Raw genomic sequence first — 19,550 nt, forward strand, 5'->3', positions numbered from 1 at the left:
AAAATCAAATTAGTAGAGCTTTTTCCTTTATAATTACTTTTAACGTATAATGAAAATTCCTTTCACGGACATATAGCCAGCATAAGATCAAAACAAAACTGTACTTTACGAGTACTTGTCTCTAAAAATGTAACCCCTAAATTTAACTATCTGTATTCTTGTTATCAAGCAGCTTGTACAGAACAGAGATTAAAGAACTGTTACTTGGGAAGCACTATTATGAGGGGCATGATTCCCCTCAATACCTGCTGACTTGTACTGCAGGCAGCCCAGAGCAACCTTACCTGGGTTGGTGTACAGGTGACTCTCTACAGTTTTCCCAATACTTTGAAGTTTAACAGCTTGAAGGGATTCATCCCCATGCATGACTGTCGGCAAGCTGCCCAGAGCATCGTGAACCAAATTTGCCACTTCTCTGACATCAAAGAGCTTCAAAAGTTCAGAGTACACAGATGGGAATGAGCTGAGAAACACAGCCTAGAGGAAAAGGAAAAAATTGGTATGTCAGATATTGCAGTACAGGTTTGATATTTATAGAATTTAAATAACTATAGACAAGTAAGTACCTGTAGAAAAATGTCAATTTTTACATTTCAAGGGCAGTCGGTAGCTTTAAAATTGGTCAGATTTTTCAGAGGAAATATCCTCACAGTCATTAATGGGCTTACACTTGTGACTATTTCCCTTAAGCATTATCAAATGACTGTTCATTTATTTCATTACAAAGCGAAAGTAAAAAGCTCAACTTAATACAAAAATTATTTACAGGTTCCTCGTGATCTGTGCATGAGAGGATTTTTTTTCAAATGATACCAGAAGCCTGCTGATGATACCAGAACAAAAAGATTTGAGGAGGAGTTGTTTGGCTTCAAGATAAGGAATATAACAGTCTCTATATCTTTCATCTTTCCAGTAATGACAATTTTTATTTTGGAGTGAGACAGCAGTGGCAGTCTTGGTTCACTTCGACAATCCTAAAATAGGGTTAGGAATTTATTGGTGAATATAATCAATGTGGAAACACTGAAAAAGAAAAGAGGACAATGCCAGAGAAAGGAAGCTAGAGCTAACATTCCCTTCTTCCTCTCCAAATCCTGTAATTGAGAAAAGCTACTCCTACCTCTTCCTTCTTCACTCTGGTGTCAGCTCAGATGACATATAAGGTTAAAGATACCCAGGAAGAATTCCAAACACATTTGTTCATATAATTTTGTTGTAAACATTTCACTCCAGCTGCTTATGTGATAAGAGATGGAAGAACCATCTCTCCACTCCTTTCTCTCTGATTTGCTGTCTTCTTGGAAGAATAATTTTCTACAGAGCTTAAGAAATGAGTAATTCTCAACAGATCTTAAGTGCCCATGGTTACAGAAGCAGGGGAAGAAGACTAGGAAGTACATCTACATTGCTAAATCTACCACACTTAATGTAGAGATCTGTCTCCTGTGTATTTTGCCTCTTCCCTGTAGCACTAGTCAATTTTAGTAGTCAGCTGAAATAAATATATACCAGCTGAGTACTAAAAGATACAATTTAGCAAAATTTAAAGTCTTCTGCAGAGAACGAAAACTCAGAGAGCCTTTGGTTGGGTTCAAATTCTTCAGGTCCAATGTGGTTAAAACAAGCTATAAAGTGCTTAAACCGGAAAAATCCCTTTATTTGTACCCAGCAATTCTGAGTCACTTGAACCACTGGCATTGCCGAAAACATAACATGAACTGTTCGTAAATTAAAATTAATATCGGGTTTACTTTATTTATTAGATTCAGGATTTTCTTTGCCAAGCATATTCAAAAGCTGGTGATATGAAAATTTCACAGTACAGGACAAAGGTATGAGCATGAGCTGAAAATGTCATTTTGCTCTAACAAAAGCACGTTTTCTTTCCTGAAAATGTAGGTAAGGAACATCGATTTTTTTATATTGCATGTGCATTGCATTTATATTGCATTATCAAGGCACACTCACAAACTTACTTGTAGTTGGGATAAAGCATTAGCTCCTTTGCTCTCCTGGGACAGGAAGAAGCGTACTGACATAAGTAGTTCTTGAATACAGCAGCGAAATTCTTCCTCGTTTTGTCCACCGGTGGCAATAGAGAATAATCTTCGAGACTGAACTATATATTTAAATATATATTCCTGTGCCTACAAATGTCAAAATCAGAGATAACTCATAAAAATAAACTCATGTAAAAAAACAACAAATGCTATGATTATATAATTTATATAATGACAAGGGTCTGAAATGGGAGACTGCTATTTAATTTCGTCACTTTAAAAAAATATTTCAAACGAAACACTAACATTACGAAAGCACTCAGAAACACTCTTCCCTTGCCTTTTAAAACCTCTACAAACCAGGGAACATTTGCTTATTTAACAAACGTAAAACTGCAAAATCTCAGCACTTTCCCTCATAATGCATCCTTGCATGTCTGTGGCTACCAAAAGATGCAGAACATAAACATGAAAGGCCAACATAAGAAACAGACTCTAACTTTTGAGCTGTTCTGGTATTTCCTCTGCCTGCTAAATGTTAAAAATGTTTTCCTGTGAATTGTTAACAAGATAATGCCAAAATATAAGCTTAGTTTAAGTTGCAAAATTTAAGTTGTTGTTAAGAATGCAACAAATATACAGCCTTTTGTTATTACTGAGACACCTAAGTTAACAGCAGCTTAGAAAAGCACAGAGTACCACACTGATATCTTATTTCCAGACCACAGCTCCTGTTTCAAATGGGATTACCATGTTGTACAACTCAGACTGTCTCCACACTGTGCTCTGTTGATGTACAAAACAGGATGAGAGCTACCAGATCACCATTTTTAGCAAATTCCCTCTTGTCAGGATTGAACCAGAAAGTCAGCGTTTTTGTCTGCCATTTAGATTCTGTTATTATGACAGATATTAATACTACCAATGCAATCTATCTTTGATTTCTTAGATCCAATTCCTACTCATGCATATCCTCCTTCAGTAAGGAACATAGACTTCCAGAGTCTAGTGGTAGCAAGCTCCATTGACCACCTTATTGACAAAAGAGAAAAAAGAATAAACTGACAGCACTCAAAAAGCCTGCAATTCCCTGGAATTAATACTGCATTTCCATCATTAACACATACTGTGCTCCTTTTCCTCAGTTAAACCTGCTGGTGCCTTTGAAGATTTCTGTTACCTTTAGTACTTCCTGTATGTGCTCATGCAGCTCCACTTCGGTGACTCGATCAATATGCCACTTCAGTACTTTTATAAGATCTCTAGAATAACACATTAAAAAGTATTACGACACAGAAGTGGAAGAAGAGTTAACTTAAACTTAGAATGCAAAATAATCTTTCATATAAGAAACACTGAAAAAAAAACACAACACAAAGTTTTGCTAATCACTACAAGCCCTATATTACAGCTAGTTTCCAGCCTGCCGATAGACCTAACAGACCTCTAATGAACAGGAAATAATTGTCATCATCACATATGCAGTAGAATTATTTCAACAGGGATACATAGGCTCATTATGATACAAGAGTCTCTGCCAGCATAGACTACCCCTGCTATTCCATGAATTGGTTTGCAGTCTCATTAAATTGCATTCACGTTAATGAAAGTTTAGCTAGAAAATAAATACAAAGTACAGCATAGTAAGTGATGCTTATTAGTGTACTGATCTACACAGCGAACACAGTTGTAACTGAATGATGTTAAGGCTCCAATGCTGGTCAAAGTCATTTAAATAAAGAAAGCCAATGAAGAAAAACAGGCAAAATTAAGCCAAGATGAGGCCTTTCACAAGTAACCTTTATGGTAACTCAAAATTATTTTACTCCTTTTTTAATGGCCTAAATCTGGGCATTCATATAAGGATTAAATTTTATTCCTATTGCTACAGTTTAATTTAATCTGATGATTGATTCTGCTTAGCACACCAGTAACTTTCAGTATTCAAATCAGTTAGAAAAAGTACAGACTTCACCTGTATGCAAGTGCTCCTGCAAAGTGACTTTCAATGTAAGTGTCCATTACTGGCTTAAAATGGTGAAATTTGCTGTCCTGCAGCAGATTTATTATGTGAACCTAAATGTGAGGGAAAAAGAATAAAAGCTTTTGCTTTTTTTTTTTTTTTTTTTAACTTCGTTCTTAAGTAGTGTTAAGCATTCTCACAAAACAAAACTTACCAAACAATCGAATACTTTTGATCCATATTTTTGAGAGTTTTCATCTAAAATTCCAAATAAAGTGTCTAGTGTATCTTGGAGAAACTGATTGAAGAATAAGAGGCAGTTTGTTATTAAATATGTACTTTTGTGACACACAAATATGTATACTTGTGACAGACAATTATTTCCCTCATATTATTTGAAAACAAAATAAAGGAAGAAATGAAAGAATGGTATATACCTTCACTATTTCAGAACCATCAATTTCTTTTAATTTTGATAGGCAACCTGCAATTTTGTCTGGGTGGGTTCTCCATTTCAGAAGGTCAAGCATATCTCCTGCCAAGACAAGATGCAAGATTAAAGCTGGAAGCAAAGTGGCATTTCAGATTTTAAATTCTACTGTTACAGTCCACTCAGCAAAACTGGGCTTCATTAAAACAAAAGAAAACATCTCAAGATTTGCTATAATATGATCTGCCCAACAATAACAATTCTTCATTCCGCCCTATAATTGCTTCACCAACAGGAAATAAAAACATGGTATTGGGTCACTAGAATCAATCTCTTGTGGCAACTACATTATGCAGTCTTGCTTAGAAATTTGTCAGCTGCCACCTTAAGAAAAGTAATTATCTTGCTGTCTCTCATCCCATTGAAGGACACCTTCCAGAGCTGTCTTCTGACAGCTAAAAACAGTCTCTTGATAATTAGGTATGAATTGTTTGTGTGTATTTTAAAATACTCATATCCCTATGTGTTTTAGAGTACAAACATTATGCCTCTGCTTTATTAATAAGCAAGACAATCTCTACTGGAAAATAAACTCTTCTGAGCTAAACCACTCTTAAGTGTCTTCATGCTTGCTCCAGTTTTAATCCACTCTCCTTTAGCATTTTTGATCAACATGGTACACAGCATTACAGATGAGACCTCATCACTGTTTTCTGTATCATTAGCAGGCTCGTATGTCTGCTGCAAACACCTGGCATGTATGTTGTAGAATTTTCTTTTTTTGAGATACATTTGGTGACACAAACAACGCTTTCTTCTTTTTAATGCTGTTTGGCTCCCTGGCAATAGCAGAATCCCCAGTAGTCTCCATTAGGGCATGATCCTGCCTTTTGTACCATTAGATTTCATCTAATTTCTACTCTAACTGATTATTTAAATCAAAGTTGCCTTGGTTTGTCTGTATCATATTTTCATTTGGTTCCCTCAATTGATGAGCCTTTTCCACTGCCTATTAGCAGCAAACTTCATTAACAGGCTTTTTATAGTCTCAGGTTTTAGCAAAGCAACTCCTCCTCCTCTCAAGCCTTTCCAGCCCCCAGGCCCACTCCACCAAGTGAGACTATCTGTACCAGGCAAAATTCTTCAGATCCTGTAGTATTTTCCTTCCATTCAGGAAGGAAATTCCATCCATTACAGTGCAACCTGCTTTTTCCCTTTTAGCCTGTTATTTACCATTTTTTAAAATACTTATTCTAATCTGTATCTCCTCTAATTTCCCATGTGGTGTGTCACTGAAGTCCAGATGGTTTAGATCTGCTGTGTTTCCTCTGAATAACAACAACAACAACAAAAAACTTAGAAAAGAAAGATTAAGAAGTTTATTCTGGCATGAAATGCCTTTGATAAACCCATCCTGGGTTTTATGGCATATTCCATTTAGCTACGTGTCTATTTTTTCATCTATGATTTGTTGTAAACAATTGCACAAAATTCATCAGAGGGTGATGGCCCAGTTAACATACTCTTCCAGCTATCTTAAAAATGGGTACTATATTTATTATTCACGTGATATGTTTATTACTTGTGGACTCATAGGTACTCATTTATTACTAAGTCATGTGTTACTGCTCTCAGCTTCAGAGAGATACTAAAAGAAATTCCAGCTTGCTACGAGATGGGGAATTTCACAGAATCACAGTCCAATAAATACCATTCAGTATCTGAAAACAGAGTTTTGTGAACTTTGCTTGGCTTTTTAACAGTTTTCACTTCATCCTGACCCCTGCTGAACCCTGACACACTGCTGTTATTTCTCTCCCTTTTGGTGCAGGTTCAGTGCTTACTCCTCACATTTTTTTGCCCACGACTCACTCAGTTCAGGCTGCAGCACTCCTTCCAAGTTGCATTCAGTGCACAGAAGTTCCACACGTTTTCAAACTCTTGAATCAAATAAATCCCAAAGTTCCTTTACCTTCAAGTTTACTATTTGCACATTTCACTAACCAGCTTTTCAGAATCTCACGAAGCGTGGCTGCTCGAAACAGAAAACCTTAACCACTGTCCAACCCTTCAATCAGCTTAAGCTGAAACTCTTTCTACTTGATCACAGTCCAGTATTGTTTTAGAAGGATCCAGTTCTTCTGAAACGCCCTCACTACTTATCAAGCGAAGTACATAACTGCAAGTTTTCCTCTTGGTTCAGCAGCTATTTGGGTTCCTTCTACCACTGACAGTTTTCACACTCAAATAACGTTTGATCCACACATGTTTTGTGTCACTTCTTTCCCAGCTTGCTCCAGAAGAGTTCCTCTCTCCCATAACAAGGAGTGAAATAGCATTTCTGCCCTTAATAACATTAAATTAACCTCCACCTGTACCGAAATCTTGCCAGAACTGTTAACAGCAAACCCTCTACATTATCCCAATAATATTTTGCTGCTTTTGGTGGGCACTAATTCTTTTCATGCATTTATACATTTCTTTTTTGTTTGTTTTGCTTCACGATATGCTAGTGTGGAAGGGTTTGGATTAAGAGAGGTCTTCGAGTTCCGCTAGGAGTGAGGAAAGGTCCCAGGTGTGTCAGAGACACCTTCCAAACATCAGGGACAAATGATAGGTCTTATTATTCCTCCTGTCAGGAGTTTTCAAGTAACAAACATTACAAAACCATATCGAACTGCATTTGTCTTCTGGATAATTAATTGAACTCCTACCCTCTATTCTGTTTAAGCCTTTACTTAAGTTGAGGAACAGTGAAACTAGCTAAGGTTGTCAGTTCATAGTAGGAAAATACTTCTTTACAGGTCTGCTGGAGGAACTTTGTGGGTAGATAGTTGACACTCAATATTAGGGATTTGTTGGAGGATTAAAAAATAGAAGGAGAAAGCCAATGTAAGACACTCACTTCAAAGCACTTATTTCAAGGAAATTTCAAGGAGGAAAGACACTGCTGAGATGGCATTAGCGAATAGCCCAAGCATAAATGACATGAATAGAAAATCTGACGTGAATCACAAGGGAAAGGGACAGTAATGCATCATGTAGTAAAAGAAACGAGAACAAAAATGTCCCCAAAAGTAAGTCCACTAGGAAAACATCGTTTTGGAAAAGGGAAAAAGTCAATGGTGCTGATAAACTTTGTTGAAAATGAAAAAAAAAAATTAATGCTTTCTCTATACCATGCTCTGATTTGTACATAAAAAAATAGCCTGCACCTGAGCTACCACTCTTGCCAAACAAAACAATTCCCTTCTCAAAGTCAGTAGTTTACATCCAAAGTGCCAGGTGTAACAAACGGTTTAGAATTAGGTGTATAAGGAACAGGTTTGGGATGATCTTTCCATCTCTGTCCTATAAATCCCAAGACATCAGCAGTTGGCCTAGTGCAGCACTCTTGCACTTCAAAATGAGAAAGCCAAATTTTTAACCAGCAATCTGTATTCCTCTTCCAGCAGGCTGCTTCTGGGGCTGCCAACACTCCCCACCAAGAGGGGGTTGCTCTGAAAAGTTACCCTGTTACTTTTGTTTTATTAATCACGAGTTTTGCCTTTTTTTTTTTAATCTTTCCCCTCTTCATCCCGATAGATGGATTACACCCCTGCCTTGCAAGAGACACGCTGTATGGCATGTTGTTCTGCTGATGAACAGCTGCTTACTGGGGATGTGCTGATCAGTGCTGAGAAATCAGTGGATGCCAGCTTGCTGAAATACTCCAACTTGCTGGATGGATCCTGACTCTCTGGCAGGCAGAGATCCCTCCTAAATGTCAAAACCTACATGGGACTGTTTTGATAACTACTCAGTAGAAAAATACTATATTCAATCTTCTTTGCTTTTTAGGAAAATAAAACTGGAATACAACTCAAATTCAGGTAAGAAACAGGCATGTTTTCGGTTTTGGTTTTTTGTTTTGCTACCATCAACTGATTAACTATCTAGGATTAAAGGTCACACTAAGGAAAAGACAACTGACAGAGAGATTACATAAGGATGGGTTCTCACAAGAGCTGTTGATGAATGCACAGGCTCCCCTGTTAGAAGCTCTCTGAAAACTGCTTGGAAATAATCCTCAAGTCCCCCTCCAAAGCACCTAGGGTAAGGAAGTTAAGGATTCCACCAACTGGAAGCCAGCCTCCTTCCCCCAGTCCCCATAATTTTAATATGCATGAGGGCTGATGGCATGTGGGAACAGTCAATGAGAGAATGACAGCTAAGTAAAATTTCCCAGCAAATTAGGAAAGCTGTGGCCTAATTCAGTCACAAGTCTGGGTTTGGGGTCTTCCCCCAAACCACAGCCAGACCAACAGCATAATTTCCAATTCATTTCCAGGACACTGGTGTTTGCAGACACATGCAAATCCCCAAAAACTTCAGAAAAATCTCCACATTGACAAACAGATTAAAAAAATCATCAGTTTTCAAAAATACTGATACAAATATCTACTACAAAAGTAAACAAAAGTAAATACAATACACAGAGCTTTTAAATCCTGTATTTTATTTTATTTTTTAATAAGTATGCTACATTCTCTCAGGGGTAACTGAAGTAATGCTCACATGATCAAGCATCCACATGCTTTGCTCTATGTTCATTTTCTGAGCATGCAATAAATTTTGGCAAATTTTTTTTAAAAGAATGGGGATTTGGAAACTCACCAAGATGAACTTCCCAAAGAAGATCCTTGGAGAAAATATGAGCCTGTCTATTGAAAATATTTCCACCCTCTGAAGTACTGCTGAAATAATTGTTAACTCTTTCAGAGCTGAAAAGGGGATCAATATTATTCAGATATTCTACACCCTCTTACTCTGTATATGGTAAAATAAAATAAATGGAAATTTCATGCCCTATGTCACACATCTATTTACTTCAACTATAAAATAACCCCTGTACTGTGAACATAAATTAGTGAAATTCCTATAACCCCAGTCAACAGCAAAACTATTCATCAGTGAGACATTAAGTCCCAAGCAGCACTTTCAGGCATGTCTAAGCACCAGCAGATTCATGCATTTTCCTAAATCAAGGCCTTTAACTGGAACAAATTTAGCTTATGATTGCCTATTATCATCTTTGGGGAAAATCTTTTATTGACTAACTTTTATTACTTTGAAGCTAACTGTTATGAGAATACAGAATGGATGTGCACAGTGAAACAGACCATTTACTCTTTGCGCATAGTTCTGTTTTGGAAACTTGCTACTAAATGGTGAAAATTAAGATGACTGTTTCCACTTAAAAAGCTGCTCTAGTTTTTGTTATATACCTATAATCAATTTGCAAGCAATTAGTAATTTTATCATTATACATGTGAGAAGGGTAAAGATACAATCATTTCACACAAGAGGTAGCTAAGCAAGATTTTTCAAATGAAATAAATACCTAAGGAAAATGTAAAACTGAGGTTATCAAAGAATAGTCAGAAGCATTATCAAGGAAATACACAATATTTACAAGCCTGTGGAAAATTTGGCAAAAATATAAGCCTGTTTGAGTAACAGCTCTATATTGTAATTAGTATGGCAAATAAACAAGAATTTTAAGAGTTTTATGCACAGCAATGGTAAGGAGCGTATCACACATGTATTTCTATCTCCTCATAATATCCAGTGTGTAAGGTTGCTTTAAGCAGTAGTAAATGTTTGTTGGCATAAAGGAAGAGACGTGATAAAACAGGAAAGCAATATGTACCTAATAAAATCCAAACTGCCACATCCTAAAGCCTACAAAATAAGTATTTCATAAAAACTCCAAAGCAAACAGATTAAAAGGGTTTGTAAAGCAGCTGGGTTTTGATAGTTGATTCCAAGAGTGCTGCATTTGATTCCAATATCATGTTAAATTAAAAAGCATTCTTGAACTACTTAAAATCAGTGGTTTATCATGCTGCATTGGTTTCCATCTGGGTATCAAAAATTGTGAAGAAATCCAGTTTGTAAAACTGATAGAACATAAGCTATTTCTGAGTATATCCATCCTTGCTTGGCATGGAAAAGACTAGTTATCACACTCATTTGAATTTATGATGTTTCAAATAATCAACACATCCTACCATTTTGTGTGAGCTTAGTGGAGCAGAGAAAGGACGTAATCCAGAAGGACTCTTTAGTGGTTTTCACTGCTTGGCTGTTATTTCCTAGGAAAATTCCCTTTGAAAAGGGGAGTTTGAGGTAGCGACTAGAATCCTGAAGGTTTGTGTTTTCTTCACACTGTGAAAACAAACCAGTTAAAATCAATGTACTGCATGCAACTCCCTAGATTATTGTTTCTCTGACAGAAATTAAAGAATTTTTAAAGGTCTCATACAACTGAATTTGAACAGGTCAAGTCCATTGAACATTGTTTCTACAATGAGTCAGAAAAAAATACAATGCAAAGTTATGTGTTTAATATTTTAAATAAATACCATTACCTTTAGTCAAGTAGAATTTAAACTATGAAAAAAATACTTTACAATACATTCAATATCTATGTTTAAAGATACTTTAAAATAGCATAAATATTTAAAGACTGATGTCCTAGAACTAATATTCAAACATTTTTATAACTCAGAAAAAAACTTCATCAAGCCATCCTAAACATGCATTATCTATTTGTGTGCATATATATATGTATCTGTACACATGCATAGACATTATCAATATAAAGCCTAAGATACCAAAAATAAGTTATTACATGTCCTTGGTATTATTATTATTTTTTTCTCTCTTCAGGAGCTATCTAATCCATATATACAATGGTTAATTTATATAGACAAAATGAGTCAGCACATTCTTTAATGCAAATATACTCATTTCAGATCAGAAAATTAGGTTAAGTGGTCACACATATATATAACATAAGCACATTTTCCAGCTCACCGCTTTCATGGATAATTCTCCGTAAGGGAAAATGCCTGTTGCAACTATTTTTGAATCGTAACTTCATATTGGACATTGAGATAATAACAAAGCAAAAACTTTGAACAGGTTATATCAAATAAATAGCTGCAATTTTTTGTGTTCAAATTTAAAATCTATCTGGAAGCATATCAAACCCTCTGCACAAAAAGGTAACTATAAAATGGGGAAACAAATAAAAAATCACTCAGGATAGAAATATCTTTAAAAAAAGATAGCATTGAGTACATCTGCATAATAGATTGCTTCATTTTCCATTTTTAGCAATTCAGGAAGTGGTTATCATTATTCTATTTTAATTGAACTTACTTTTATGAAATTAATTATAATGTAACATAGTGAGACTCCACAGTACATCCGGTGCACTGAAATGTACACCTAGATTCTATTGCCATTTGTAACAAGGAGCAATTAAACAATCAGCAATGGGTATTTTAATGGAGACAAGATTATCACTCATTTGGTAATGAATACAGACTTTCTCAACCTAATGTTTCTGGGCATTCGTAGTATGTTCCAGAGGAATCATTACAGCTAATGATTTCTAATTCAAATTACCTTGTGTACAATGAGTTCATGGGTGCCATCTGGCAGTGTCCTCCCATTTTCCTGCATCAGGGGCACGAAAGAAAAGCCAAACAACTTCTTCTCACCCTTTTCTTTTGCTGAAAAACATATGTAAATAGATAAAATTAATGTTTCATATTTTAGACAAAATAAAAGGGTATAATACAGCATAAGGAAGTATTCTGGAACTATTTGCATCTAGTAAGACTAAGAAGATCTTACATTTCTTTGCAGATTTGTATGTTATCTCCCCTACTGGTTTCTGTTATCTCACTATAAATCAGAAAGCAGTATTCTGGACTGACTTGGTTTTTATTAATGTCAAATAGTGGAAATCAACAAATACGAAACCTTTGCAATATACAGAATGCCAGGAGACCTAAATGAATGTGATCTAGCTATTCCAATGTGAAGAGAAGGGGGATTGTTTTAAATTTTGTTTTGTGTTTTACTGTATGTGTGTGTATGTTATTTATCCACTATAGTAGCTTCTACCTACTGATCTTCATTTTAGGTCATCCTTAGGCTAACCTGCACTACAGTTTTCAAATAAAGTATCTACCTCTATATATATCACTGAAGATGTCACTGTTTCTTATAAATACAAAAATACAAAAAATACAAAAGTGCTGTTAATTGACCACACTGTATCTGTATATTTTTTCAAGGGGTTGGATTGCTAAACATCGACTAAGGAGCAGGTATCATTTTGGATCATTTTGGGTAATTCACCAGATAAATTCTAAATTTGCATTTTGAAATTATGCTTGCATTTGCACCTGCAGTGCTGCCTATTACTATTTAATAAAACTAGACTGGTTTCTCCGAGTATTTAGGCTTTACCAAAGCACCAAGTTCCATGAAGCAGAGCTACAGGCCTGAAAAGCTGTGTCATAAAAGCATTAGAGAGAAAGTTTACGCATCTATCTTTTTCCTGAGGTGTTAGGGAAACTCATGTGCTGACTGCCGCTGTAACAGAGAGGACGAGGAGAAGTTGTGATCAGCGCTTACTGGAACAGTGCCGGAATTCACAGCGGATGTGGGCTCCTCTGAATTTATCCACAGGAATAGGAAGTTTCAGCAGCTCAGCCCATCTGGGACCATTGTTATGATAAAGCACAAAGGAATGGTACTCGCTGGCTGGTGGCTCTCCAGAGCCAAATGAGATAAAATCCTAATGAAGAAAAAATATTGATTAAATATTTAAAGATAGATTAGATCACTCCTAAGATGTCATCAAGAACTGTTCTTACAAAGAACACTGTTTAATATCCATATTATTATCATAAATGCCACATGTGGGATAGTACTCAATATTGTAAAACCCACAAAAATAGTAGCAATTTGTTAACATTTGCTAATTAGAAAAAATCATGGCAAGAATCATCCACACAAATAAGAATTAAAGCATTTTATAGGGGAAACTGGGTGATCAGGAAGGCTTAAGCAACATATGTTAAATGGAAACCCATGATACAGGGTGTTCCATCCAGTATTTATGCTCAAGCACTAAATGAGAATTTATGCAAGATGAGAACAGCCCAGACTCCAGGATCTTTAGTCATCCGAAATAAACCCATAACTCTGCTCTTGTCAGTGACACATCCCAGCATGAAACAGTAAAGAAATCTGGATCCCTTGACCAGGAACAAACACGGTATTGTGTTGTTTTTGCAAAACTCATTATGGTTTCTCCATAGCAAAGTAAGCAAATGGGTTTGTCTAAGTTCCATCTTGGGGATACCTGTCAATTCTCTGCAGGAAAAATAAGCTACTGCTGTAGCTTTTCTCCTCAGCAATAATAAAGGATTGCCTTTGCATCTTAATATCCCTTATACATATATATATTATATATATATATATATTCTTCACAGAGAGGGTGGTTGCACACTGGAACAGGCTCCCCAGGGAAGTGGTCACTGCACCGAGCCTGTCTGAATTTAAGAAGAGATTGGACTGTGCACTTAGTCACATTGTCTGAACTTTTGGGTAGACCTGTGCGGTGTCAAGAGTTGGACTCGATGATCCTTAAGGGTCCCTTCCAACTCAGGATATTCTATGATTCTATGATTCCATATCACAGAATCACAGAATTGAAGGAGTTAGAAGGGACCTCGAAAGATCATTGGGTCCAACCCCCCTGCCAAAGCAGGTTCTTTACATATATGCACATATGAAAGAAGTTTCATATATAATATGCATTTGCTTCACTCCATGCATTTACACACACAACCTCACTTCACAGATATTCACACACACACACAATTTGGTTCAGACTATCTCTGTCAGGCTTTCTACATTTTGTCAGCCCTTAGCCCTCAACATCATGCAGAACCTACGAAAAAGTACCTTCAAATAAAAAGAAAAGAAAAGAAAAAGATGCTAAATATGTATGGAAAAGGTTGCAGGTGAACAGAAATCCTTTGGTACAGAAAAATCTGAGAAACAGTCAGCTATTAATAATGGAAATCTAAAAGGACTAGTGCCTATAAGGTATCACCAGCAGCATGCAACCAAACCTCAAGAAAGGAAGGAACAGTAATTTATTCTTTCATTAAAACCCACACAGGGGTCATTTGCATCAGCAATCTCTCATTTATTTCAATTAGACAATAAAAATGACGATGCAAAATGATTGAAACATGTTCTGCATTAACATAAGAAAATGTGTAACTACTAAAAGTTATCAAATCAAAAATTCTCCAGAACTTAATCTTGCTTCAACATTTTAGAGCACCTTAATGGAATCACTGGTTATTTGGGTGGCAGTTTTAGGTGCTTATCTGGATCATGTAATTGATCACATAAATAAAACACACATGCACTTTGATAGAGGTTTTAAGCAAAGTGGAAATGCTTTGAATATCTAAACACAGCGAAAGATACATATGACCTTTCCAAAGCAATTTTGTATTCATCAAACAAAGCCACGAAAGAGTATTTACATGTGAAAATATGTATCAAAATTAACTGCAGCAAGGAAAAATACACAACAGAGGTACCTTTAAAATCTGACCACTGCTGTCCACAACATGCATCGTCACTTCCACATTTCTGGCCACACTTTTCCCTCCCTTCTCAAATTCTCCTCTCTCTACAGTGATGTATAAATCATTCCTCATTTCACCTATAAAAAAAAAAAAAAGTGAGCAAAAGTCAGTTAAAATTGATTACTTTTCACTTTTACTACTTCAATAGACTTTCATCTTTTCTTTCAAAGAACAGTGTCACACAATTTATCAGTATTTTCAGATTTTCATCCCTCAGGAAGCCTGAGAGATCATCTGCCATGCTGAACAATTCCAGCAACTTTTATTCATATTAGCTGGTTTTGGTATGTACCACGGCATCTCCAGTTAGACTGAAGCTGATTTCTGGCTTCACTTCCCTTCATTCCTCTTTTAGTCTAAGGAAATATCAACACATTGTCCTTCATAGTAATCTCTACGTTTCTCTGTTTAATGGCTCCTCATTAGAACTTTTTTACACATAATCTCTTTCACACTTGAAGAAGGTGTATTACTTTCCTAATTACTCTTTGAAAAAGTAAAAAGCCAAGCTAGCATTCAAATCTTTCTCATCTAAAAGACCTCACCATATTTTACATTAACTGTCAATTCCAAAGTTTAGTAATGAGTTTAGTAAAGTACTCTTATTTTACACTTGCTGGCAAGGATTCTGAGACCAAAGTCTTCATCAACACGTCAAATTACAAATCCAGTGCAAGCACTGCCTAAGTGTTACATAATATAGGTGAGTTATTAAATACTGCTAGCATGTTTTACTGGAAATTCCTTGCACATTTATCCATTAACAAATTATGCAATCCATCAGGACTTAACCAGAACTTCCGATCTATGCTACTTTTATTTTAGTTTCACCTGACACACAACGTGAACTTTATAGATGATGAATGGAAAAATTGTTTGCCATTTGTTGAAGACAGAGGGAAGAAGCATTAACCGTGGTGACTGGAGTGAGGTGGTAGGGAAGCCCCTGTTCCCTAAGCAGATGCTAGATCTTTTTTCTAAGAAGTCAAAACTAACCTGCCTCTGTGGTGGGAGTGATGGGAGTTTGTAGAAAAACAGCATTATCAGTAGGAGCATCTTCTAAAGTTCTAATTTCTAGACTTGTCAGGAAGAAAAAAGATCAAGAATATATGCCTTCATAGAGTGAAATGCAAATGCAGAATTAAAACAGATTTTCACTGAGCACTGATGAAAAACTGAAGTATGAGGTTTGTGTATTCACAGGCATACTACTTGGAAATCAAACGGGAGATGGATGCTTGTACTGTGGGTAAAATTAATTAACAGATATGTAACTGATAAATGATCAGTGCATCTTCGATTTTCAGCTTCATTTGAATATGCAGGCTGAATTTGACTCGCTTGAACATTCCAGGATACTCTTGTGTTTGTTTTACTGCATGCAATTCTCCAGCAATTTCCAAGTACCAGAAGCTTTAATATTGCAACAGTTTTCTAATATTTTTATAACTAACATTATTCCATCACTGTATGCAAAATAGTTAATTAAACAATTCCTTCAAAGCACAATCTGAACCACTGCCAAATGCAAAAAAAAAAAAAAAAAAAAAAAGGCAAAAGAGGAAACTGATAATATTATCAAACTCTCAAGAATCATGCCCATAAAAAGTGGTGGAAATCTGCCACTGTATTACCTTATTAATTGTCTTTTGAAACGAGGATGCTAGATGTTAGAGTACAGATATACAGCATGAATAGAAATAAATACCAGGACCAGATGGTATTCACTTAAGAGCTTTATGTGAAGTCAAGGATGAAAAAGCCAAATTACTAATAACAGTGTGTAATCATTGAATCTGTCTCTGATTCCCAATGGAAACCAAGTTTAAAATGAGCAAAAGGTGGCGGCTATTCTTGTGATAGACAGCAGACTTGTAAAAAACAAGCAGAAAAACCCTTTCAAACGGATGTTGTGAATGTCAGAAATTTGTAAGGGTTCATGGGGAGAACAGAGAAGTCTTGGAAGGCAGATCCACTGAAGGATATGAAACAGACGGTCACAAGCAGCTCCGGAAATCCCTTGGGCTGAAAATAGCTGGAGGCAGGGGGAGCATCAGGGGGTCATTACCATACATGCATATATGCATGTCTCTTCCTTAGGGGGCTGTTTACAATAGCTGGCTAGATAGGCCCTTCGAGTGAATCCGTAAAGATGTTATCGGGATTCAAGTCACAAAATTACCCTTAAAACTACTAGTTTCTGATTATTTCTATATTTCAGTAGTATTCGATTATAGAAGTTTTAGAGGGCAGTACAGTCTGGATAGCAAAGAACACGCAACGTGCTGGGTCTTGCTTGGCAGATGCTAATTCTAGGACTGCTTCTAGTCAGTGCTGGCACTTGGTCACTTTCAGGAGTTTTACATTCAGAAAAAATGACATCCACACATAAATCAAGAAGAGAAGCTTTGTAATATAACTGGTTTTATCAAACAAGTTGTAGTTGCAGCAGAATCTCTTTAAAGATTAACCTGAATTCTGCGTGCATTTGGGCTACATTTTGTCATGATTTTTATTTGTCAGGAAGAAATTCTTTCCATTTTCCAAGGAGTCTTCACAGAAACACAACCAAAAACAAAAAACACCTTTTCACCACAAATTCCGCGATCTAGCCCAAATAAATCTCAGTGAAAACCGAGTTTTCACTTTTTTTTTTTTTTTTTTTTTTCGCTTTCCTTTTTAAGCTGAGCAAACTGTACAGGATTTAAATGAAAAATAAGAGAGCATTGCTAAAAATGTAATGACAGCTTTACAGAAGTTAAGCAGGCTTTTAAAAATGGTGTCTACATTTTGAGGTTTTTTAAAAAGTTCTAAATGCATTGAATTTCACCATTGTAAATGTCAGAAGAAGTCAAATCACTGGGACTAAGGACACAGGTGGATGAACCTTCATAATTCCTGTCCTGTTCTCCTCTTACAGAACCCTCTGCAGGGTGCGCAATCAGTGCCATGAGAGGATAGTTCAGACATTTTTGTCCAGATCTACATCCGGTCAGGACTCTCTATTCTGTTTTCAATGTCTCAGAGCAAACCAAAGCACGTGGGTCACCTTATTGTAAAAAAAAAAAAAAAGTCATATTTTCTCCATTATCATGCAAGGCAAATTAAATCCAAGAGGAAACTAAGCCTCTCACACTATAAGAGAAACAATGACGTACATGACATATGATGATTTACACGGAAACAGATGGATAGAAAAGCAGAAGGGAAACAACTAAAATACACTGGAAAATTAAACAAAAAAGAATGTAAGCTCCAGGCTATATATCACGGGTACTGTCTGCATCAGGCAGATGAAACACCAACTTCCTTCCCTCAATGTATGTGGCATATCTGACATCTTGTGATCCTTACAAAAATGTTTCTGGTTTAGATTTGGCTTTCTGTGTCTGGATTTATACTCACACGTATTTCACTTTTGCTTTAAAGGAGATCACTCCTTGCAACCAAAATGTACGAAAACCAGCTACGCTGAATTTGTACAGTTCAGATAAGCATACTGGAAGGTTAAGAATTTAAAACCAAGCTCCTGACAAATCTGTAGCACAATATTTATGTGAACATATTATGAGCGAAAGCTCATAAGATTAAAAAGTCAAAGGGGTTGTAAAAATCAAGCACAAAGCCTTATCAGAAAATAGAATTGCTGACTGAAAAAAAAGAAAAGGCATTTGGGAAGTGAACGTCAATCTGGAAAGGAAAAAGGAAAGAAAACTGTGATAAAAACATACAAAAATATATTTGGAACTATTTTTTAAAATGTATTTAGCTCTCAGTATATTGTTCTGGAGATATCTTAACCTCTTTTACTTCCCAAATGTAGAAATGCCGTTGCTTCAAGCTTCCTTGACAAATATTCTCTGTCCAAAAAGTGAATTTTTATGTGTAAAACTAACCTGGGGCATTCCTTTGTGGACCCCCTTCAAGTAAAAACAATTCCAACTTGATCTATAAAGTATTGAAACATCAGCAAATGTCTGATTTTTTTAATCTATATTCCTTTCACGGATCTTTTTTATTTCTGAAAACTATAATTACACATTTGATTACAAGAATATGCATCCTTTTTCTATAGTATTTCTTCCTTGACAAGTATACCAGATGGATAATTCTCACATTATATCATCTTGTTTTCACCAAGAGAGACAATTGCGGCCACAGGGAGCACTGAAAGGCAAAATTCTGCTGAATACCTAAGTTCTGAGGTAGACTTTGGTGAGTACAGATGGTACCTTCTGCTAAAGTATCTGCATGACTCAAATGAATCTCCCCTAGGTGGGTGTGTACTGAGATTTTTTCTACTGTCTTACATTTGACCAAAAGTGCAGAATTTACACAGAAACAAGCAAGGGACATCTCGGACATTAGAGTCAATCAGTTTTTAATTACTGGCTGAAGAAATGCCTATAAAATTGAATCTCAATCACACATGATGAGCTTTTAAACATGGTGAAAAAAGCAGCAGGCTTACTCCAGCTAAATATTCAGAAGTACCAATGTCACCTTTTCTAAATATGCTTCAGTGAAAACATGCAACGGCTATTTTCAGCATAGAGTTTGGTACAGGAAGAAGTGACTGAAAACAACATGGAAAATGTTGCTCAACTTTAACGTGACAAGCCTACCGCTACCTATAATGA

At 36.1% G+C, this 19,550-nt stretch overlaps 1 protein-coding gene across 2 annotated transcripts in view; it reads right to left on the reverse strand.

Moving 5' to 3' along the window:
• Positions 1 to 19,550, reverse strand: part of DOCK4 (dedicator of cytokinesis 4) — a gene marked incomplete at its 5' end in the record, with an annotated part of 247,303 nt that overhangs the window by 78,190 nt on the left and 149,563 nt on the right. For both annotated transcript variants that reach the window (XM_084306308.1, XM_084306307.1), the window contains 10 exons: positions 285 to 477; positions 1,977 to 2,147; positions 3,181 to 3,262; positions 3,976 to 4,076; positions 4,178 to 4,261; positions 4,401 to 4,498; positions 10,447 to 10,603; positions 11,852 to 11,958; positions 12,872 to 13,034; positions 14,863 to 14,987. In XM_084306308.1, the coding sequence (XP_084162434.1) occupies positions 285 to 477; positions 1,977 to 2,147; positions 3,181 to 3,262; positions 3,976 to 4,076; positions 4,178 to 4,261; positions 4,401 to 4,498; positions 10,447 to 10,603; positions 11,852 to 11,958; positions 12,872 to 13,034; positions 14,863 to 14,987 (1,281 nt within the window). The remainder of the gene's footprint in view (positions 1 to 284; positions 478 to 1,976; positions 2,148 to 3,180; positions 3,263 to 3,975; positions 4,077 to 4,177; positions 4,262 to 4,400; positions 4,499 to 10,446; positions 10,604 to 11,851; positions 11,959 to 12,871; positions 13,035 to 14,862; positions 14,988 to 19,550) is intronic.

The sequence above is a fragment of the Netta rufina genome (assembly GCF_964035555.1).
Source record: "Netta rufina genome assembly, chromosome: 1".
Classification (NCBI taxonomy): domain Eukaryota; kingdom Metazoa; phylum Chordata; class Aves; order Anseriformes; family Anatidae; genus Netta; species Netta rufina.